Genomic DNA, 24,348 nt, shown 5'->3' on the forward strand with positions numbered 1-24,348 from the left:
GCCTGTTGCCTTTATGCCATCACTTGGAGAATGCAAAACACTGTTGCTTTAGATTATGTAAAGACACACACAGCCCGTGCCTGCTGAGTACCTGCAATCCCAGGTACTCAGTTACTGATAGCAGAGCTTTATTCCTAAATGGAGGATGCTTTCTTCCTCAGCATGGAGTGCAGAGAAGCTACACTAACTTACTGGCACTTTTAAAAAGGAGGAAAAAGAGCATGTGTCAATAGGGGCCAATGTTGCAGTTTGTAACTTCTGTAACATAATTCAAGGTTATCTTAAAAGTGTTCACTGCAGTTTTAAAGGACTACATTTGCGTATTAAATGTTTTACATTTGCAAGTTCTGGATTTATGAAGGATTTTTTCCTCAAGACTGGAAATTGTTTGTGCATGCTCCATTAGTTTCTGTCATCTTTGAATGTGATGTGGTGATCTGACTTTCAGCTGACCTATTTGTTGCATAAGTCTTAAGCTTATTTATTTTACAGAATTTAAATTAGAAAGGCTCTCTAGAGGTCACTGGTCCAAGCCCTGCATCTGAGGCAAGAGAATTATTAGCAACAGATCTGTTAAGACCTGCTCTTCCTGAATGATTCTCCCCCTTCAAAATGGTAGTTCTTAATTATTTAGAACTGTTGTATTGAATGCTGAAAAGCAGTTCTACATTCAACAGCAAAAGCTGTTCTGTATATAGTTTGGGTAAAAGCAATCTTTTTCAAAGCCTGACCATGCCCTCCTTTCTTCTGAAGCCAAATCTTAGACTTTAAACTACTTGTCCCTTATGTACTTAAACAGAAGAAACAAACAACACACATGCTGTTGTTGGTGTGCATGTTTCATCCACAGAGAGATCCAATGGAATCACAACCGAATTCAGAGTTTGAAGTAGACACTGAGCAAGACCAAAATCAAGCTGCTTTGCTTAAAACAATAGGCTACAACACTTGGCCATGTTCTGGTTAGCAGACACCACTAGTCCCTGTCTCCTATTTTTAAGGAACATAGTTATAAAAGTACCTTTCATTCTGCTGGATCTAATCTTCCATAGCTGCAGGAAAGATGATTCCACGCTTACGGGGCTGCATTGCAGGGCAGATGTCAGATTATTGGAAATGGCTTAGCCCAGCCCCAGAAGCAGCAGGAACTGTATTCCCAGGAGCTGCGCCTCCCTGCAGCCTCCTTCACAGCTCCTGACTGCGGGACCCTGCAGGGGAAGGCAGCCCTGCCAAGCAAGCACTAAATAGCATCAGCTTCTCCAGGAGTGCCTTATCCCTCTCACTCAGGTGGAGGCTCCTGCCACAGAGCAATGCTACAGCTGGAGATGGTTGACACAATTGCTAGAGCAATGTATGTAAGACTGGGAGGTCTTGAGTTGTAAGTGAAAGCTATAAAGCTATGCTTTCTGTACAAATGTAATTAAAAGCTATATATTTGGAAGTATTCTCTAAAAATGTACACAGTTCTCAAAACTTATTTTATAATGTAATTTCTGGACTAATGACAATACAGTATTCCTTAAACAGCATACACTCAAATACAGCTTAACTGGTATTTTTTCAGTACCTTCCTTCTTTAAAAGTTAACCCAGAATTTGTAGGAAATGTATGAATCCTTTCTCCACTCTGGAGTGCAGTGAAGGCAATGACCCTGCATCATAATTGCAATGAGTAGAACCACAGAGTTGTTGAGTGGGAAGGGACCTCTGAAGGTCATCCAGGGATTTTCTGAAAACAAGGACATACTTAGATAAAAATTTCCCTCCCTTTTTTTCCACCAGAGTTCCTGAGTCAAAGGCCAAAACTTGCAGTGTGAGTACCAAATGCAAACAGGAAAAAAACCCTGAATGAAGAACTAAGAACTGGGGTTTTTTTAACTTCAAAGCAGACCTCTTATGCTTTGTAAATTGGTAAACATCATGTTTACATTGTGAAGACACTGCTTCTTGGAAGCAATTTTGTCAAACCCATGGCAGAGGAAAAGTTTTGCCCCTTTGTAAGTACCATATCTGCACACTTCTCAGGGTCAGAGAGCTATTGCTTTTTCAGGACTTTTCAGAAGTTCCCACAGCATGCACAAGCTTAGCACAAAAAGTATCCAAGGGTACAGATTTAAATAAGGAGAGGTGGTGAGTCACAGCCAGCATTATCATCCTGCCAGGCAGAAAGTAATTAATCTATTTCTTTCCCTTTTTCCTAATTTATCCTATATTCCACAACTTCTTGAAGTGCCTCATATTAAAGTAGACTGAAGTTAATTAAATTATGGATAAAAAGCAAGTATTTCTTAGTATTTCTCGATAACTAGTCTCCTTTCAACAGCAGGAGGCCGGATACAGTATTTAAATGAAATGGATTTGTTATTCAGGCATCAGTGAGCTTTTCTGTATATCATTTCCAAGCTGTGACTAATCAAGGGTTTATCAATCTATTCATTTAGACAGTTCTGAGTCACCTGCAGTGATGTCTCACTTCCTATATTGATACTTTACTGAAATCCCTGGCTGGCATCATTTTCCCACCACAAACCTCTCCTCAAATAAAATTTGAACAAAGAGAATAAAATGTGCCACCAAGTAAAATCTGAAACTACTCCATACTCAGAACAAGGTGGAGCCTGCAAAGTGTATTACAGTCAGGATCCAGGTAGAAAGTTTAAACAAGCTTTAAAATTGCTCCCAAGAAAGTGCTGGCAGACTGTTACCAAGTTAATTTTTTTAAAAGTGTCTGCCCTTGTGTTCCTCTTCTGACTGAAGCCCTGACAGTTGCTCCATTTCCTCCATGATGTATTTCACACCCATGTTACAGCTAACATTTCTATAAAGTATTATTTATAGCATTTTTATCTCATGTCTGTCCTGTTATCTCTGTCATCTGCTACTTTGTCAAGCTCTAAATACAGATGCAAATTTTTCTGCTTCATCTTTTCAATTGCAGAAAGAAGGAAGAACTATTCCTCATCTGCCCTTTGGAGAGTAGCTGGACAGTTTATGTTACAAACTTGTAAAAACCATTCCCAAAAGAGTATAATTGAAAGAAAGACACCTACCTCATAACTGCTAATTATCTTGACTACAGAGAATTTCTATCAAGGGTAATTTCCATCAGTGAGCTTAGTCTGTTCCTTAATTGGCTGTTCAGATATGCAGAATGAATCAGGACACAGTCATCTCAGAGCACCTCCTCTACAAATGTTTCTGCATTTACTGTTCTAGGGATGACTGGCACAGCATTCCAGAGAAACCTGAAAAAATCATGTTAGCTCCATGACCTTTTTGACTTACTAATTTAGTCTGACAACATAGAAATTTACAAAGAGTGAGTTTATTATCAACTTTCAGACCATCACAACAAATGTAGTAATAAAAATCAGATGTGATGACACACAAAATATTTTATTGATACAAACAGATTGTGTGTCATTTTACCAGTGCAGAAGATACAACAGATTTAGGGAGCTAATACTTTGTCCTGGGCTATTGGTAACCTTTGCTGATATGACTGTGCTATTGCTGCTCTGCTTCCACACCTCCTGGTGTACTTCACATTCAAGTCTGCAAAGAGAGAAAAAAGAAGTCAAATAATGTGTAGCACTGTTTCTGCATTTAAATGTCGTAAGAGTAAACTGGGAAAACGATTAAGGGTCTTTTGTATCTCAAATCCACAATCTTCTTGCAGGGAATAACACCCACCCAGCCTCTGGTTTCTGTGCTTGGCAAAAAAATTACTGAAGAATGCAATAACAGACCCAAACAATGAAAATATTTAGTACTATCCCTCACTGTGTAATAAACTGGAGGAGTGCTCTGCCTGTAGCAGAATGTCCACAGAATTGTGTGAGAGGTCACTAGAGCCTGGTACCTTTTGAAAGCAGATCAAGAAAAGTCACCAACACTGGTTACACTTCTGTAAGTAGCTGTGACAGCAGAGGACTTTAGTACCCAGCAAATGTGGGTGCCAGAAGAGCTGTTCCTGCAGAATCTTCTTCTAGCAGCCCTAGCCTGGCCCCCACAATGTTGGGGAAAATCAGACCCTGATTCTGAACTTGCTGGGGCAGCTTCTAGGTTGGGCAATTTGCAGTATTTTTTCAGATGTCAGTGAATGAGTGTTGACTCTGAGGACTTTCCCAAGCCTGGGCGTGGGGAAACACTCCCTTCTGGCCTGTCAGCTTTGTTACCCCATCACAAAACAGAATAAATAAATATATACTGATAAAATAGGGAGAAAGAGGAGAGGAGAGAAAGAGGAGAGAAGAGGACTCTAAGCTCTGGTCTTAGAGGTCTGGAACTTCAACATGAAATTAAGCAGCCTACCACTCTTCTGACTTTGATACAGCAGGCAGGTGAAAGACTACCTGAATATTATTTATCTCCCATCCCTCTGGCACTGTCCAAACTTTCTCTTCTTCTGCTGGCCACAATGGGGAATGTGGAAAAAAAAGACAACAATTATTGGATCCATTTATTTTGCACTAGCAGAGGGTTTCCTGAGGAGGGAAAGCAATAGAAGAACAGGATACTGGATACACTATCCTGGTTGTTGTGAGATGTTCAGGAGCTACGTGATAATCCCTTCTTGGAACACAAAGGCAAACACATTAGCTGGCAGGTAAACACATATCCCACGCTTCTGTCTCACCATAGGCTGGAGCTCTGTCCCATCTTCATTATCCTGGAATGGTCTTGTGTTTCTGTGGTTTCGCCCTTCTGTTAACTTGTTACTCTGACTCACAAAGGTCTACAAGCAAAAACCAGGGTGAGACCGTTTGTGAAAGGAAACCATTATGCTAATAAAAATACCTGGTGAAGGAAGATAATTAGCCCAGGGCTAAGACACTCTAGCTGGTTCCTGGCTGGATGACACTGAGTGACACTGCAAGGGACTGCAGAGGCAGCAAACGTGATGAATGCAACTGAGAAAGAGGAATCAAAATCTCTGTTACAACTCCTACTGCAGGAATGAGGTTTCCAGCTGTACGAAATCCCTCCCTCAGCTCTCCACCCACTGCTGCATATTGTCCTGAGGTCCACAGAGCCTCCCTTCCACCCCCGGGATGTTTGTAACCTGATTGTAACACAGACAAGTCAAATGCCTTCATGTGTTGGGAAACTCCAAATTCTCGTCTGTGTTAGCAAACTTACTCTTGATCATACAATGAGGAGGAGTTGGATGTGCTGCCCACAGTTTTTCCATAGAAGGGTATAGAGCCTGTCCTGCTTGGAAGACTCCTTGTCCCTGTGGGAAATACTCTCTTCACCCACAGCTCTAGGGCATGGCTAATTACACAGAATTAAGAGCAGAGTTAAAGAGAAACTACCACAAAGTTTGGAAGTGGAGAAAAGAGAGCCTCTGTTTCATGAAGGAAAATTGGCTTAAGAAGTATTTTAGAATCTGGCAAAACAGAGAGGGATGAACAGAGGTCAAGGCTTCAGAGTTTTCCATTCAGTTTTATATTCCTAGCCAGGCGATGTGCTTAAGTACTATTCTGAACCACAGCCAAAGAATATATATCTGCTTTCTTCAGTACAAAGGGTTAAGCCTATCTTTAGGCTGGCTTTTTGTTGTGCTGTTATTGTTCTCAACAAAATTCTATGAATATTACGGAAACTCTAACAGCAGCATTAAAAAAATAAATAATAACCAAAACTCCAAAACAGTTCTGACATTGTCCTGAAGAAATCCATCCAGAATATTTGTGTCATATGAGCTACTCTGGCTGCTGGTTAATTTTTTTCATGGATTGCTAAGATTTTCTCTTGTGTAGTTTGTGAAGGAAAAGGCAGAAGTGTCAAAAATAGCACAAAAGGAAAAAAAAGATCTGCATCTTCAGATATTCTCTTAATTAGAAAGGGAGGACACATGTATATTCAAAGGCTTCAGTTACAGCACTGCATCACCATTAGCTAAGTACTGAAGGTAATACAATACAGCAATTACAAGGGTAAAGATGCAGAACAACCTGTCCAGAGACAGAAGAGTTTAATCAAGAGACAGAAGACAATGTTTTGGCAAAAGAATCTGTAAAGGTATGAAGCAGAGCAACTCAGATTTGCATGAAATATGTCCAGAACTACAGCACCTGTAGGATGTGGAGTGGATCCCTGACCTGCTACTTGTTAATTTTTTCTCATCAGTGTACAGTCAGTCGCAAGAAATATAAGCATTAATCTTAGGGCACCCCATGGATCAATTTCTGCAGCTAGCTTGTCTATTTATTTATGTCTTCTAATTACCAACAATATATTGAAGATATATCTAATTAGGTCTAGAGAGTCAACCATTACTTACTGAATATGATCTAAAAGAAGGCAGCAAGTCATAGCTAAGACACAGGAGTCAGAGGGACCCATTTATTTCAGTTTATAAATTAATGTACTTGAAATCCCTGAGTCCATCCTGTTCTAAGGTGTTGGAAAGGAAATAGCACGGGTTGTGAGTTCAGATTACTAGGTCTTAGGGAAACAAAAAGTGCTTAAAAGCTTAGAATGTCTCAAATATCTTTGCTGTAATCAGTGGGATTTACCAGCAGCTCCTGATCCACAAAGTATGGCTTCTCTGCAGTTCCATCATTTGTTTCCATATCAATAGCAAAGCAAAGGAACATGGCATCTGCTGTCACTTCAAACACAGACAGAAGGCTGTGGGACATCAGGTAGGCAAAAAATCCAACCAGCAACAGAGGAACCACCCAAGCTTGCAACTCCCGGTGGTAGTTAAATGCCATCAATCCCCCAAAAACAGTGAAGCACACAACAAACACCTGTACAGGGCAGCAAGAAAGAAGTGCAGCCTCATTAATCATGCAGAAATGTTTCTCATTAAAAAAAAAACAATCTCCCCAAACCCTGAGGCAAATACATTACAGCCAGTATTTTAAGAGCACATGTCATCTGGAAGACAGCTAAGTAATTTCCAGCATCACACAGCTGTGGCACTTTGTGTTCAGTTCCATGTGTAAATACCACAGGGCAGAGGAAACCTCTTGCCATGTATTTACCAAAGACTTGATGCAATTGGAACTGCCAGAGTGGGTCCAAGGACACTGCTATCATACAATAAAATAACTCTGCAAAGGTAAATTCCTCAGATATTCTTCTCTCCCAAACTTATTTTATAGCATTGACAACACTGGATTTAACAAAGATAAACTTTATTTACTTTAGGTATATAAAAAGATAATCAAACCTGATTTTTCACTTCATTTTTACAGAACCAATATTTTTGTTTACTCTTACCTTTCCTAAAAATAGGAGAAAATCTCCAAAGCAGCTAATGGATGCAAGTTTAGCAGAATTCCTTGCCAAAATACAGACAGCATCCTTTGCTGATGTACAAAAATTTGTCCCATTTATGGCTGTAGTTGTGTATGCATGCTGAAATGACATAAGATAATAATGCAGTGAGAGAGGAAACACTGATAATCTAGATTTTACTTCAGCAAAACACAAAGCCTTAAACTCTATTTGGAATTACTGACTTTATGAATATAAAGAGTTATTTATTATAAATTACTATAATAGTCATGCTTCTAAATTCAAAGAGTTTTTATACATAATTTCCACCATTAGCAAATGTTACAACAGTGACTAAATAAATCACTGAAGCCACATTTATCCAGCTTATTTTAAAACACGGAAGTTCTTGACCCCAACATTTGTGAATGAATATGAGACAATTACCAGAGAACACCTCGAGTCACACTGTCCAAACTTACAGGCTATCTATCTCCAACACTGCTGGCCAACTGTGTAAGTGGAAAAATGAAGTTATGTATTCACTGGGTCATTAAAGGTTGATGATTACAAATTTTTTATATGTGGCTCTTTCAAACACTTCAGTGAAATTCAAGCTTATAGTCATAGCCATTGAACAAACCTTTTTGTGAAGGATTCTGGACAAGACCAGTGACTGTATCATGTGCCCCACCCCACTCAGAACAACAGATAATTGGGGCGCTCCCAGTTTTTCAATGTATTGAGAATTTTACATGTTATGTCAGAAACTTTCCTGGATAGGTGGGGAGGATAGAATATTTACCTTCATGGATTTGATTATTTTTGCACTTATACATAAATTAACACGTATGTCCCATTTATGAAACTCCTCAGCAAGGTTTTGAAATTACGTCCAAAATATCAGCTAAGAAAAGCAGCACTCATGATACATGAAACATATTCTGGGCTTTACCAGCAATTCTTATGTATAGTTTCCCTTTACTCAAACTATTAGAAGGCAGATTACACCACAAAAACTTTAGTCACATCTGATATGGTCAGTAAGAGCTGCAGTATGCAAGGGATTACTGTTCTAAAGCAATTTATAAAGCCAAACATGTATGTGGTGCTCATATTGCTTTCTGCTTCACCTGGAAGTGAAAAAATAAGCAGCCCATAAGGGGGTTGCTGAAAGTGAATTATACTGGCCTACTGAAAACCCTTCCTGTTCAAAAATCTGTTTTTTCTTACTTACAATTCAAAATATAAAACAATTTCGGCTATCTGAAGCAAAGAAAATTTATTTCTGTAGAGTTTGGTTTTACCTCTGAGCAATTTCTGTAGCATGGGGAAGGAAGTGTCGGAAGGAAGGAAGTGTCGGAAGGAAGTGTCAGAAGGAAGGAAGGAAGTGTCGGAAGGAAGTGTCGGAAGGAAGTGTCGGAAGGAAGGAAGGAAGTGTCGGAAGGAAGTGTCGGAAGGAAGTGTCGGAAGGAAGTGTCGGAAGGAAGTGTCGGAAGGAAGGAAGGAAGGAAGGAAGGAAGGAAGGAAGGAAGGAAGGAAGGAAGGAAGGAAGGTTGGTTAAATGCAATCAAAGAGTTTCTGCCTCTTTATTGTGGATATTATTTATATAAAAAATAGTGATTTTTCCTCTGATAGTAAAGAAAAAACCATTGACATTCTGTAAATACTGTAGTTACATATTAGAAAATACATCCATAGATGGAAAAAGTATAAATAAAGACCATGGATCTATTGCCCATTCTATGAAAACATCAGTTTTCGTCATGAACTCTACAGGAACTCAAAGAGTATCTGCATAAAAATATGTTTAAACAAGCAAGCTCACTTCATTCCTAAATAGGAAAATGCCTTCTTTGCTAACTTTCATTTATCCTGAGGGTGTTCCCCTCCTGGCAGGATGCCATGACAGCAGAACTCCCAGGATGTGGCAGCAGGAGAGCTGCCAGTGCCAGCCCTGCTGGGCCAGGGCACGGGCAGAGATGGCCTCAGTCACACTGCCTCTGTCTGCCGCCCAGAGCTGTCACTGCGGATTTCAGACATGGACAGATTGCTCTTTATACCATGCTGGGAGTTCAGTCTCTTTCATCATTCCCATTAAACACACAGGGAACTGAGACACAAAGTAGAAAAGTGTTTTCTAAGTTTGTTTTTGTTCCTTAAGATCTAAATTCACAGGGCAGATCCCGACCTGGTGAGGTCAGTATAAATTTTGCCAATAAATTAAACAGAGATTCTGTATTCATTATAAATTGCAAAAAATGTGTTTTAAAAATAAAAAAGAATGTTGAGAAAGCACGTGAGCTTGTACAAACATTGTTTCCAAACTTAAAATAAATACTCATTTGTTTGCACTCTTGAAATAGCCACTTTGGTATTCAAAGAATGTGCAATGAAAAGAATTTCTGATATTTATTAACTAGAATGGTTACCTTGAAAAGACTGAAAATGACACTGGAGACAGTACACAACCTGAACAGGCATTTGTTGTGTTACAAACCAGCTGATAAAACATGGCATTTATAGCAGTTACAACTTAAACAAATAATCTAAGTATTACCTAATGATGACACTCAAGAAATAAAGGCAGCCAGGTAATAATCTAACATTCTAGAATGAATAGGAGATAGAAATTAATGAACTGCTGAAGGCTACAAAACTAGTCAGACATATGTGAAGCAAGAATATTACCAGCACAATTGGAAAACTCAGCCAAGTGGTCTCTACCTTTTAGCAAAAAATACATTTCTGAGAAAAAAAAATATTTGAAGGGTTTCTTGTTCAATCTAGAATCTTTTTCCATACATTTGCCTCACAATTTTCAAGTTTCTCATACAGACCCCATGCCCTGATCCCATCCAGCCACATAGAAATCTACATGTTCTCACTAACAAAACACATCAAACATGTAAGCTAACATACATTTCCATGCAATTCAGCATTGCACAAAAATGAGCTCAAGTGGTTTTTTGTTCTTACTCATCAAGGAACACCTAACACATACAAGTTATTACCTATATTTGCAAATAATTTTTTGGCAAAGGAATTATATATAAAAATCTTATATATCCCATTAAGTTTAAAATTGCAGGATATGTGCAATAATCCAAAGCCTTTCAAATTAAAGATTGTAGCAAAGGCTAAGATGGTAGACCATGGGCAGTTAAGAACCTGCTAACATTTAGAAACAGGTTATTTAAATATGTGTTTCTATAGAATATATTTTTCCATGCACAAAAATTTTAGAGGGTTTGAAAATGTTTGGGAGAAGGGCAGCAGGAATGATCCAAAAGGTATGGAATGTCTTCTGTCTGGGGAACGTGAGGCTCTTCTGTCTGGAAAAGACATGACTGAAGGAGGATGCAGCAGGAGGCTCATGCTGCCGGCTCATGACAAATGCAGGGAGGCTGTGGAGGCTTAGATGGCTCACTGCCTCTTCCACAACAAAGGCCAGGCAGGGGCAGGACAGTATGAAGTATTAGGAGCCAAATTTGAAAACAGACAGTATTCCTTCTCACCATAAATCTGCAAACTGTGCACTGCTGGGCAAAGGATGCTTTAGCTTCTGAAAGTTCACAGGAGCTCAATGGAGATGGGGAATTTCAGGGAAAAGGAATCTGCTGCGAGTTATTAAACACACAGAAAACACACAGCTCAAGAAATCCCTAGGTTGAAAACAGATTCTGAAACAGCACAGAGGCAGGGAAATATCCTTTTGTTCTATCTTAGCATTTGCTCACAGTCATTGCTGAAGGTGGGATACTGAGCTAGAAAGAGATTTAGTCTGATCTTATATACACATTATAACCCTTATATTCTTATCTTTGCCTAATAAATTGATCTTTTACAATGGTAGTTTCTGCTCTGGTGACAAGCAAGTAATGGCGGCATTGACAGCATTGAAAGCACAGGGGATAGTGGACTGGGATCAGCATTTGTCCTTCCACCAGCAAGCTGATCTCATATCACCTCCTCTCTGAAGAACACAAGCCTCTTCTGGCTTGGGGCCTGGGAACTAGACACTGACTTCTCAGTGTCAGGATGAATAAATAGGGAACGTGAATGTTTACATATTTCCAAATACCACAGTATGCAAAAAAAAATCTATTTAAAGAATATATCCTTCTGTGCCTCACAACACAGAATGTCAAAGGTCTTGGAAAAAGTGACCTGGGAGTTTCATGAGAAAGGCGCTGTGGCTCAGATCCAGACTGTAAGTTCTCCAATTGTTGAGAATAATTGCTACTTTGTGTAACAGCTGAATTCAGTCCTCCATTCTAGGGCTTGCTTTCATAAAATGAGCTTGGGGAAGAGAAAATTGCCATAGCAACAGAATCTTCTTAAAAAGGAAGAAGGAGACATGCTGATCTCTCATCCCAGTTCAGCTTTTTCTGCTCTGCTGGTGTTTTCATCCCAATCTGATTTTATTGCTGACAGCTCTCCTGGGGGCTGCCCAGGTCCGCTACCCCCAGTGCAGTGCTCAGACTGGACCTCAAAGTGCCTTAGCCTGCAAGTGTCACTGATGCCAATGGAAGCCCTTCAGAAAAAAAAATCCAGGGGTAGCAGGAGGCAATGAGTGTGGCTGCTGTGCAGCAGGTAGTGGTCTGCTGAGAGAGTTGTAGCATGACTCTCAGATGGTGGGAAATAAGGGCAAGATGGGCCTTGTGAGGCCCCACTGAAGGGATGACGACATACAAGACTGGAAGGGACTTTCAGCCACTCCAGTGCCTATTTCAGATTAGCATATTACACAAATCTTCTCCTAAGTGGAAAACCCCTTCTTTAAATCACTTAGGACTTGCCCTCTCCCAGGCCTCACATGTGGAGCTGTTCCAGACAGTTGTCCTGCTGGTCCTTAGGAACCTTCCAACCTTCCAGACATTTATTCATGAACAATTTATATCTACTCTACTCTATTGTTCTGCTGATCTTGTCAGGCTTTTAGCCCTCCCTGCTGTCTCATAGATGGCTAATGGGCTTGCTCTTGCCCTTCATTTGCCACAGGATATTCCAGTCCCCTCCATGAGATAAGCCTGAGAACATAAGCAGCAACTTGTACGATGGCATTTATCCCCTTCTTTCCAGTGCAAGTGTTTCATCTTGTAGTTTCCAGGACTTCCATTTCACCTTATATTTTCAGTCTGGACTTACTGGAGAAAATTTTCAGGTTTCCTTGCTTCCTACTCTCTGTGTTATCTACTCCCTCCATGGCTGTCATCCAGCGGGTAGGACCAACACAGCATTTTTCTCAGAGGGTAGTCGGGTGTCCTTTCCTGCTGCATCACAGTGTTACATGTGGGCTCCGTTTCCATGTCAGGGTTGGAGCAAAAGGATCCTGCTTTACGTGCCCATTGCATGATGATTACACCATTACTGGGGTTGCTTTCAGGGCTCCTGCACTTAGTGAGAAAATGTTCTTATTTGGGATTTCTGAAATAAATCAAACTGAAGATTTCCAGAGAGTTGTTCACAAATTTCTCTGCTTAAAAGCACAGAATTACCTGTCACTTGCTTAATTGCCTTTTATTTTCTCCTTCTCTCTCTTTTTTCCCCCCTTCTGTTTCTTCTTAATAGGATAGGGAAGAAGAAATGTAGCAAAGTAAGAATTAGTCACCTTTGTTCAACTCTATTCCCTTCATGGTTCATCCTACAGAATGAGTTAGGACCTAAAGATTTTTGTTTCCTATTATCATATACATGAAGTCTGTAGAGGGGAGATAAACTTAAATAAAATATTATTTCAGTGTAGAAGAACATTTTATCCTTGTACTTTCAAGAGGATTGAAAAATTAGCTCTATATCTAGAAGCAATATTGCCAGTAACATTAAAATGCATTATTGTTTTTGGGAGGAAAAAGAAGTACTTGATGGGGTGAGGCACAATGTGTTTGGCATGGAGAGAACTGTGCTTTACAATAGCATGCATGAATTTTGGATTTATCTAGGTGAATTCTCCACAAGGCACTTAACTGAAACCTCCTGATAGGCTTCCATCCAAAGTTTAAGAGACAACGAACTGCTATGGATATAGAGCCATTAGACAGACTTGCTTTTGGTTTATTACACTGGACATTTGCTGGCTTTCAGTCCCCAGGAAGGGTCTCTGTCCCAGGAAATGGGGCTCACACCCTGCTGAATTCACTGACAGCCCAGAAGGCTGCAGCACTGCAGCAGCCATGCTGATGAACACAGAAACCACACCCTGCTCAGCAACCCCTTCAGAAACCCAGCCACTGTACTTTGGAGGAGTCACTTTGCCAACTGGCTGCAGATGGACCCAAAGCAGACACAGAAAAGCAAAACTATCCAGCTGTATTGTTTTTAAAAAGTGACTGCAACAAGGCTGTAAAGGGAGAACATGTGAGCACTTCAATGTTTCTAAAGTTAAGACTGCCATTACAACTTAAGAAAGCAGGAGAGACACAGACCTCATCATTCCCAAATCACATTAAAAGCCAGTATATTCTTTTTACAGGAGAAAAATTTCTATCTCCTAGATTTTACTTGAGATGATTGGATATGTTTATCTGGAACATACTGAAACCATCAGAGTCAGATGAAAAATCTGTGGTAATTCTGACAAGTGTTGGCAAGCAGAACTGTCAAGTAAGGATAGTGACTTTATATTCTTCTCAGCCACAGAACCCTGAGTGCTTTACAATTGTTGCTAATGGATTATACACACACATGAATCACTTTGCCCATGACTGAAGTGGAACAGCTTAAGGAGTGAACTGTTTTACAGCACATAGCAACACTACACCACAGTTTAGCACAGGATCCAGTTGCAGATCCAAGAGAAATTTAGGAAGGCTGAATGTAATTGTCCACATTGCAATCTGCACAGGACACTGGGCTTACATTATGCCCCCTGCAAATATGACAATAGCCAGCATCTAGCACAGCACTCTGTCATGATGGGAAGACGACAGGGTAACACTTTGGCTTGTTCACTTAACCTCCAGGAGAGCTGAGCAAAACCTAACTGAGCCTGCAGAGAATGAGTCACTTCAGGGATGCATGCAACTATTAAAGTCAGTATTAAATATCATCACATGCAGGGTGGTACTGCAGCCCAGAAAGTACCCTTAGATAACATAATAGAGCATTTGGTTGATTCTGCATGGGAAGAAAGAAGCTTGCATTCTTTCACCAGGGTTACTTTCTCCAGCACCTGTTTCTCATCTGCCAAGTTCTCAGAGGGAAAACAAAGCACTGTTTAATCCTGATTAAACTTGTGAATGAAGGAACAGAAAGAATTCAAATTACCTAAGCAGTTTAACAACAGGTTGAAGAAAATAGTGCAGAAGTGATTGGATCTTCTATTTTATTTTTTTTAGAGCTTCAGGTAATTATATGCTCTTGATTAAAGTGAAAATAATGCTAGAATAAAAAGCAAAAGAACAGTAAATAGTAAGGAATGCTAATGTACACAATGATCTTTGGACCAACTTTTACAACAGCTGTTCCACATTTAAGGTTACAAAAATATCAAAATCTGAACTTAAAGAATACTTCTTTAAGAAAATGTTAGAAACACAGGTACAATTTTTAACCCCTCCCTCCCAAGTCCTACTCTCAGGTCTGTGTTCAACATATGTGGGGAATTTCTACCTTGCTCCTGGCAGCTTCCACCAATCTCAGTAGGAGCTTTTAAGAGCTCACTATTTCTGTTAATCAAGAAATATGTCAGAGCTGCTTAAAACTGTAGACATTTTTTTCCTTCTTTTTTTCTTTTCTCTTCTACACATGGCCACAGATTTTACAGAACCAAAGACTAAGACTTTCAATCATGGTAAAATTTTTTTTTTAATAAATAGCCTTGAACAGATCAGTTATAGGGGAAAAATGAAACAAATAATTATATCCACAAATTACTAAATGAGAAGCAATAATTCAAGACCAACGTTTAAATTTCGTACAGATAGAAGTTCTATTAAAATCTTGAGGCCTGTTCTTGCTTTTTTTTTCTAATTATTGCCCAAATTTCCCTGGATTTGAAACATGTGGACAACCATCACCTTTGCTAAAAATATATTCAAAAAACAAAACAAAAGTGAACACTTTATTATGATCATTAGATTAAAAATCACAACTCACATAAAACCAGAAATCTGCCAACAATAGAATAGGAAACAGGAAATCTTTAAAGGGGAAAAGAGCTACAATACAGCTTTCTGAAACAAAAGGAAGAACATTATAGTAATTAATTCTTTTAACAGACACATAGCAGACAACAGCTGGAGAAAGTAAACACTAGGATGCTGGATATCTCTTTGAAAGGCAGGAAGCCAAGCCAAGTGGAAAGGGTGACTACAAATGGAAAGTCTGGAGGCAAAATGAACTCTGATATTCCTCACCGAGTCACTGACTATAAGACCTACCTAAAAAATGTAAACCTTGAAAATTCAGAAATTTCACTGCAGAAGTATTTAATCTATGGTGAACTAAACTGAAAACTCTCTTAACAACTGCCCAAGACTAAACCTAATTTATGCACCTACTTAAGAGAAGTCAGACCCTTTATCAGGATTGTCTTGTTTACTTCACCACTACCCTCAGCAATGAGAACAAAGAGCTCAGCATTCAGAGGGTGGAATCAGTGTGAATATGATTCCCTTTCACATTAGGAATATCACACCTCCCAGAGATAAAAACAAGGCAATGACAAAGACAAAAACTAACTATTTACAATTATATATGTAAATATGGACTGCATTTGGAGAACTGAATTGTGAAGGTAAAAAGAGGTGTCAAGTATCTGTAAAACTGCTGTATGTCAGAAATCATCCATTTCCAATTAAAACATCTTTTAAACTAGACTGCTATCATCATGGTTTGTATTTCCAGATCTCCTGATACTGGCAATCACTAGGAATTTAAGTTTCTTTATTCAGGACTTCCAGGTGGAAAACACTCTAACTAGTTAATGCCGTATTCCAGGTATATTTCCTAATTCTTCATAGCTTCCTCCTACCTGGACTCTCTGTGCTTCATAAGTCTGTCTGGCACAACTCAACAAAATGTTACGTATTCTTACCTACAGAAATAGCATGTGGCCCTCTGAAAGGGCTGACTATCCCAAGCTGTATTAACAAGTTTTCTAAAATCTAGCACCTTGCATATCTGTCAATTCCCTGTTTCTTCACACCAAGCACTTGGAGGCTTGTTTGTTTGTTTAATTTAGGTGGCCAGCAGGAAATTCTGGTCTGCACCCAGGCTGAGCCACTTTTAGCCATGCTAAGGGTCAGGCACCAACCATGGTATCCAGAGCAGGCTGAGGGACTGAGATGACAGAGCATACCTGGTTAAAGTATCTTAAGTAACTTTTCGGGAAGCAAACCCAGCAGGAACAGCAGTCAAACAGGTGCTTTGCATTCTTCTGCAATAAATGAAATTACTGGTTATTGGACACATAATTAGCCTCAAACAAAACCAATGTTCTAAAAAAACCTTGCTTTACAGGTGACTGACTCTTCTAATAAAATTTTTACTTAGGCAGCAGATACTTCCATTAGGATTTTAGGAATAGCTTTTAATTCAGACTGTTCAATATTAATGACTGCAGAGCTGTGCTTTTTTTTTCTTCCTGTGGATGGAAGATTCTTCTCTGGGAAAAGAAAATATGTGCTGCAAGCAGCTTTGTGAGCTAACATCTGCCTGGGGAGAAAAACAGGCAGGCAAGTCAGTAATCCTTAAAGCACTTCACAGTGATCAGGGAGTACAGAGACAGATTTTTAACCTGATTATCAAAAACCTTCCACAGTTCTGAAATTACTGGTACTCTACTGAGCAAAAATAAAAGAATGGGTAGAAGGGTTTATATGAACATCCATGTGTTTTGACTCAGAGCATTACATTCATTTTTCACATCAGGAAGAAAAATCTTGTATTAGAACAGGCTCTTCATAGACCACTGAGCTGTATTAATTTCATAGCAAAAACTGAAGAGTAAAGCTTAAGGTTTGTTCCATGATCCCCCATCACATCATGAGCTCATCATGGAGATGATGCAAGATGAGAACAAGACACCTTGGTATCCAGAATACCCTTCCAAAATTAAGTGCCTGTTTTTCTTAACAAAAGGAAATCCAGTTCAGGACACTCAGTCTTTTTAATCTTATTTTTCCAAAGGTCAGAATGTTTTTATCTTGTTTTGGAAAGCAGAGATCTTCCAGTCACTATAGAAAACTCCAGTCCCAACAGCTACTATTGTTCAAGCAGAAACCACAAACCTCCCAACTTTTCCAAAAAGGTTCATGAAAATATTCCAGAAATAACTCCTTCAAAACAGTGACTGTACATGCAAACTCCTGACAGAGAACAATTTACTCTTGCTATGTATTGCTGGAGAGAAGATTTTACTGAAGCTGTTTTATCTCAGTAAGGACTGTTTGTTAAAAGCCTAGAGCAAGGGATCTCACCTACAATCTCCTCTCTGATTCTGCTTGAAGACTGCTGTGAAGAAAAATCTGTAAATTTATCTGCAACCTCACAGGCCCCTGACTTCTCCTCTGTTCACAGAGAACAGCAACATTTTTTGCAAAGGCGGGGAAGTCTGTGTCTTTATACAATGTTCTTAGTTAACACAACTCACAAAGTTTTGTAACTAAAACTTCCATATGAAAGCAACATAAATCCAGACCACACCTTTCAAGTGTTTTATGACAAGGAGTTTTTATTTAAGCCTTCATAACCTATAGCAAACACATGCCTCATAGTAAATACATTGTCACTGTAAATGTAAACACCCTGTCATAACTATACATAACATGCTTCAAGGCCAATGTAAACCCTAGAGGAACAGACCTAAAATAAAATCTTTTCTTAAATCTTCTCCTAAAATCAGAACTGTGCATTCCTAACAGTCCTCCCTCCTTGCAGAAGTGCCAGAATTACCTACAGTGCTGTGTTTCCAGCACAAGATCATAGATGTGGAGATGAATGAAAGGAAAAAAGAAGGTAAAAAATATTCAAACTAGCCCAGATCTATGCTTTATGTGTCTTAGAAGATGTGTCTTGGATACTACAACTCCCAGGAACAGTTCTTATTCCATATATTCTCTCTATACAAGCTTATTACAAGGCAGATGAAGTATTTTCTATAACAGATTTTAAATCTAACAGTAGTATTCTTATTCCTGCTCCTTAAAAATGAATGCAAAAAGTTTTAATAGAGCAGTCTGCCAATTTTTTCTTTATCCTTCAGAAAAACCTTTGTATAAAACCCTAAAGGTGAGTTTCATATTGGTATTTTCTGCTTTTAAAATTATCAGACATGAGAATAAAAAGGGTGCATTGATATCTGAGTTGGGAGAAAAAAGCTTTCCTAATGAAGAAAACATGATAAAATAGAAAATCCATCTATTAATAATAGACAGTAATAGCAATACCATATATTTTTAAGCAAGAAATATATTCTTCACTTCTTTGCCCCATGATCTCATCTTTAACCTTCTATTTTTATAGTGTTACAGAAGTATTTACCTACCTTTTGGTTTAGGATGTTGCAAAGGTACAAGAGAACAATCCTTGGTATTCTCAGTACTGTGATTAGAAATGAGCCTTTTACAGCAGTTCCTAGATGGTAGCAGAAAAGCACTGATATGGATGACAGGACTGGGTGAGGTGGTGGGTTATTTTTATTTCTAGAAAGAGAAACAAACAATTTTAAAATGGTTTAGCAACTTATTTAAGAAGATAAGCATTGCGTATTTTCAGTATTTGGAAATTTTAGGAATTAAGCTGTTACCTCCTTTCCTTATTGAACTACTCCAGTCTTTCTACTGACTTCATCTGAATATTCACCTTAGTCCAAAGAAAAACAGCCAAATTTAAAACTTTTGGGTTAGTTTAATTCTTAAGAAATTACTATTTTCTGGAAAGGAAAAATATCTAGGAAAAAACTACAATAAAAATAGGAGAAGTGAACAACATCTGAGAATACTCCTTGAACACCTCTTTCCAGTTTCTGTCACTTCTCTTATTCTCTGCAATCTTTTATTTAACCCTTGGTTCTGCAAGATTTTCATCTGAGGGAATGAATGCACTATTTCTTCTTTAGTGGTAAAATTAAAACTAGAAAATAAAATCACAAGTTCTCACATATAAAATTGAGAGCTACTATCTACTTTTATATTGCAATTTGGCCAAATTTGGTTTTAAATTTTAAAAAAATTATTAAAGCTTTTTTCCCCCACAGAAGAAGCTTTCTTTTAAAATTGAATACAGCAAAAAAGCAGTATCATACTATATGTTTAGGATTATAATCTGAACTAAAAAAACCCCTTGCAGCTCCAGTGCACACTAACCTGTATTGTTTTGGGGAAATAATGCCTGCCAAAATCAGAAAGCAGAGCCAATAAATGGCCTAAATACATGTTTTATTACTTTGCCTCCTTTATAAAGATCAGTTTAATGTCCGTCATTTACAGATAGTAATATGACACAGCTCTCAAGAATTTATATAAACCTCAGGAAATCAACTTAAAGAGATCTCCTCACCCCTTTTCAAACACTGAAAAAAAAAAACTAGATTAATACTCTAAGTACAGTTAAAAATATTTCATAGGATAAAAAAAACCCATACGGACCAATAGTCATAATTAGACCTTCCATAAGTAACTCTTAAGCAACTGGCCCAACCCTGAAATATTTAGTTAGGCACCAGAACCAGCAGCAGTTTGACTAAGTAGCTACATAAAGATCAGACATAACATCACACATAAGAAGCCCTGTTTTCAGAATTGATTTATTCAAAACCTCTGTTATCTTGAAAAATCAGTAGTTTGCACAAGAAATTAAAATATAAAAAGACACCAATAAGAGAATGACTGCTTTGGGCTAAGAAGCTCTAAAATTATAATTTTAATAAATCCTCACTTCAGCAAGGATTTATATCATACACACTATATTCAGGAGTGGGATTATAATGCTGCAAGAATCCTGAAGGTATCACTGCAGTTCACTCAAAACACAAAAAACTTTGCAGTGGAAAAGTTGTATTTAAATATGTGAATATACCACATTATTTGAAATAGGAAATTCCAGCAAAGCAGTTGCTACATTTATTATTTTTGTCTTAAAACCAGGGGAACGGCTTGGGGGATGGTGGAATTTTATACTGAATAAGGCAGTTTGGGGGTTTTTTAGAGTCATCAGGTTTCTGTGTTAGAAACACATGCATTGTAGTGTGGATGAATTATTCTATTCATAGTGAGCCATTGCTTTTTTCTCCCTAAAACAGTTCCTTACAGATGACAGTGTTAGTTTGATGTCAGAATACAAATTATTAAGTTTCTGCAAGTTAAAGGCTAACTAGTGATAAGAAACACAGAAAAAAGAAAATTTGTTCCTGTGTTAATAATGTACTTGTTACTGAAGAGAAAAATGAAGGTTTTTGATATTTTTAACATGACTAAATAATGAAAAAGAATGTAAAAAAACAAAAACAAAAAATCCCAAAAATTAAACTTAGTTTAGATAAATTTTTACATATTTGGATGTTTTTCCACAGCTCCTTTTCCTAGCAAAGGAACTTGCACAAGAACAAGGTCTGACCAGGATTTTGCTTTGCCTTCAAACAGACTGGAAAAAGAACAGATTTTCCTTGTAATTCTGGTTCAGAGTAGGAAACAGGGAAGAGGCTAAACACAGCAACAGGTGATGGTTATGTTTGTAAACAAGCTCAAGATTGGCTCCAACCTACTCCCATTGCTCCCAAGGCTGAAGCTTCACCCACCTTTGTGCATGATGTGGCTGCAATCCTGAAGGGGCCTTAGCACAAGCAAGCAATCATTGTGCAGTGGATTCTGTGCATGTGCACTCATCTGCATGTGCACAAGGTATCAGGGAAATCTGGGAATCTGCCTGACTGGTTATATAGAATAGAGCCACACCTTGCTTTTCTTCTTTGCTATTTCTGTTTTATGTTATTATGAGATTGTTTGATGTACATACAACACTACTATTCCAAACTCCTGTGGACCTGTATTCAATACATTATCTTTTAATAATTTTATTTCTTCACTACTGTCAATTGCCTTCATTTACTTGTGAGCTCTGTGACACAGTGTCTTTCTTTAACACTAAGTTCCTTGAATCAAATGATCACACATGTATCTTTGCTTTCATTTGAAAAACATTTTTTGTGAGAGGAAAAAAATGTCATCTTTACACACCCAACAGACACAGATATTTAAATGGCAGAAAAGTGTATTTCTTCAGTTCTTTAAACTTCTCTTAAGAGCTATGCTTTCAGATTTCTTCACTTATGTCTCACCAATTCCAAAGACTGTCTAAAAATAACTTTAGCATAAAATACTTCAGAAATGTTAAGGAATGAATCTTCTATTCCTCAAGTAAATATGAATCTCAATTTTTAAACAAACACAAAAATTTACAAGATTTGTAATAAAACAGATATGATGAGACTAACAGAGACCACATAGACTGTACTGCACTTTTACCTTATCTCAAAGCCACATGGCACAGGTCTGACCACATCCATGATGGTGGCTCTTTTAGGTCAAGTGTGTAAGTAGGCCAAAGGATAAATATTGCAGATAAATTTGAAGAGGAAGCCTTTAAAAGTTTGTTCTAGTTCATCTCTCAATGACTTTGGTGCAACATCCATAAACCTTCATTTTTGGCTTACTAAGACAGATATGTATTTCACTTCTCTTGGAAACTGTGGTACTCAACCATTTAGTCAGGTAGATAAGCCCAATCCTTAATTTCAAATCTGTGCAGTGATACATGTGATTTCAAATCTGTGCAGTGATATATGTGCACTGGAGCTACCAAAGAAGCTCAGACATGGACAGAACTGTGATGCCTGTGATGGACTGAGTTACCATATCACCTTCCTTTACTCCCAGAGAGGGGGAAAGGCTCATCTCCCTGTCAAGGTAAATAGATACATAACACCTAAGCACATCAAGGTGAGAATAAACCCTCATGTAAAACACCAATTATAACAAAGAAGGCTTTTAAAAAGACCAAGCCCTTTCGACAAGTTGTAAAATGTAATCATTAAGCAAGAAAATCTACTTATTTTTATTAAATCAATGAAATCTTTTGTGTATTCATATTTAATCTAAAATAAAAGAAGGCCAAATCCATTTTCAGTCGTGGTATTACAGGCCAAATAAACATCTCCTGTAAAGCTAACCCAGGTGGAATGACCCCCTGCCCACGCCATTTGCAGCTCAGCCGTGGCTGTTGGCCGTGCTGTGGGGGGAGATTTCCGCTTGGGAAGGCCGTGCCATTTCCTCAGAGCACTCACAGGACAAGAAGAAAGAAGCCTGTCTGTAAGATCCCATAAACAAACTCTTGTGACATGCCTTTATGATGCAGCCCCAGGGAATACATTAAAAACACACAGCAGACAAGCTCAGAATTGCTGGAACAGCTCAAGATAACCCTTGCCCTTGCTGGTGTGGCTGCTCCTGCAGCTAACCACCCTCTCCCTATTCCTGCACTGCTCTGCATCTCCCCATGCCTGCACTGCTCTGCATCTCCCCATGCCTGCACTGCTCTGCATCTGTCCTGACAGCCTAAAGGCCGGGACAAGGGATTACCACCATGGAAAAGTTGCATTTCCCCTGGCAAACACAACCCTCTCAACACAGTACAGGTCACCTGGCAAGCAAGAGGAAAGCTTAACAGTATTGTACAAAATGATACCAACACAACTGGGAGCAGGAACCTTCTGTACTTGGCAGCCAGTTCCTGCAGCAGTAAAAAATAGCTGGAAAGCGGAAGCCCCTAGCAGAGCAGTAAATGTCATCACAGCAGTTTCTACAGGTGCTTCCCTGCTCTGCACCAACAAGATATGGACAGTGCATGTGCCTTGCGGATTTATGTGGTGTATTCCACCAAAAATGTGGTGTATTGACCAAAATGCAATGGTCAAACTGCCCATGAATACATGACATTACCAAGGAACAATATACTGCTTCTCATTTGGAGCTAAAGCAGTCTCCTGGAATAGGGTGCAATGCAGCCTGTGCCTTCCAAATGGGAATTCCCCCACAGCCAACAGAGCTCCAATATCAGGGCCCAGTTTGGCCCAGCATCTCCAGCAGCAGGGGTGACCAACATTAATACCATGCCAATTGTAAAATCTTACTCAAGATCTTACAACAAGCAACATTATTTTATAATAAATTGGATTCCCGATATTGACATAAATTGCAGTCTAATTGGGACCATTTTTCCTAGAAAAAGATTGAAAGTAAATGCTGGGAAATGCCCAAAACTATCAGGGACAATTCCGCACTCACCTGTTGAAATAACAAGTAACCACTGCCCCAGCAATGACCATTTGCTGACAGGCAAGAATGAATTCACTAGTCCAGATAAGGCCAACGAAATGATACCATGCCATGTAGCAGATTCCAGACAGAGCTCTGTATTCTACTTGTCCTCCTGAAGTGGCCTGTGCAGTACCTGAAGTTGGGATTACACCACTGTGTTATTATAACATGCCAGACAAGGGGGAGAGGAGAAAGGGGGACAGGGACAAGAAGGACATGGAAGTGCTTCTGTGCATGTTCTCTTAACTTCTCTTCAGTAAAGTTACAAAAAAAGTAAATTTGATGCTATTTAATTCTGCCATTCTAACAAAGTTAGAGAAACAACATCTTATAATTCAACTTGGATTTTGAAAAATAAAATCTCACAAAAAGCAAAAGATTGTGCTTAAATTGGGATTGAGACACAGCTACCAATAAAGAAAAAAGGAAAGCTACATATTAGTAAAGATATCTGAGAAGACATTACTCTAGACTTGAGTAATCAAATAGTTCAGAAGTAAATGAAACCTTCACTTCCATTATTCAAATTTGAAATAAATGCATAGTTATGAAATTCTTTAGGGTTTTTTTGTAACAAGCAGAAGAGAAAGACTGCAGAAAAATATTAAGGATACATAACATACTGTTGCAGCAAAACAAAACAAATACTTTATTGCTATTACTAATCAGAACCATGGCCATTGGTCTTCTGTTCTCTATACTTTGCAATCTTTGTGCAAAATACAGGCAGATACATCTAGGCTCTCTGGGGGGGGGGAAAAAGCAGACATGGTATGGTAGTACATGCTGCAAGGCCA

At 38.7% G+C, this 24,348-nt stretch overlaps 1 protein-coding gene across 4 annotated transcripts in view; it reads right to left on the reverse strand.

The window, feature by feature from the left end:
- Positions 1-3,340: 3,340 nt before the first annotated feature.
- Positions 3,341-24,348, reverse strand: part of SLC44A3 (solute carrier family 44 member 3) — a 37,396-nt gene continuing 16,388 nt past the window's right edge. For 3 of the 4 annotated variants that reach the window (XM_058808467.1, XM_058808466.1, XM_058808464.1), the window contains 7 exons: positions 23,519-23,684; positions 18,724-18,880; positions 16,537-16,614; positions 7,236-7,373; positions 6,524-6,760; positions 4,639-4,737; positions 3,341-3,554 (listed from right to left, as the gene is read on the reverse strand). In XM_058808467.1, the coding sequence (XP_058664450.1) occupies positions 3,549-3,554; positions 4,639-4,737; positions 6,524-6,760; positions 7,236-7,373; positions 16,537-16,614; positions 18,724-18,880; positions 23,519-23,684 (881 nt within the window). In that variant the 3' untranslated portion in view covers positions 3,341-3,548. The remainder of the gene's footprint in view (positions 3,555-4,638; positions 4,738-6,523; positions 6,761-7,235; positions 7,374-16,536; positions 16,615-18,723; positions 18,881-23,518; positions 23,685-24,348) is intronic. The other variant, XM_058808465.1, reaches the window with a different exon arrangement.

Source organism: Ammospiza caudacuta, chromosome 7 (assembly GCF_027887145.1).
Source record: "Ammospiza caudacuta isolate bAmmCau1 chromosome 7, bAmmCau1.pri, whole genome shotgun sequence".
Taxonomy (NCBI): domain Eukaryota; kingdom Metazoa; phylum Chordata; class Aves; order Passeriformes; family Passerellidae; genus Ammospiza; species Ammospiza caudacuta.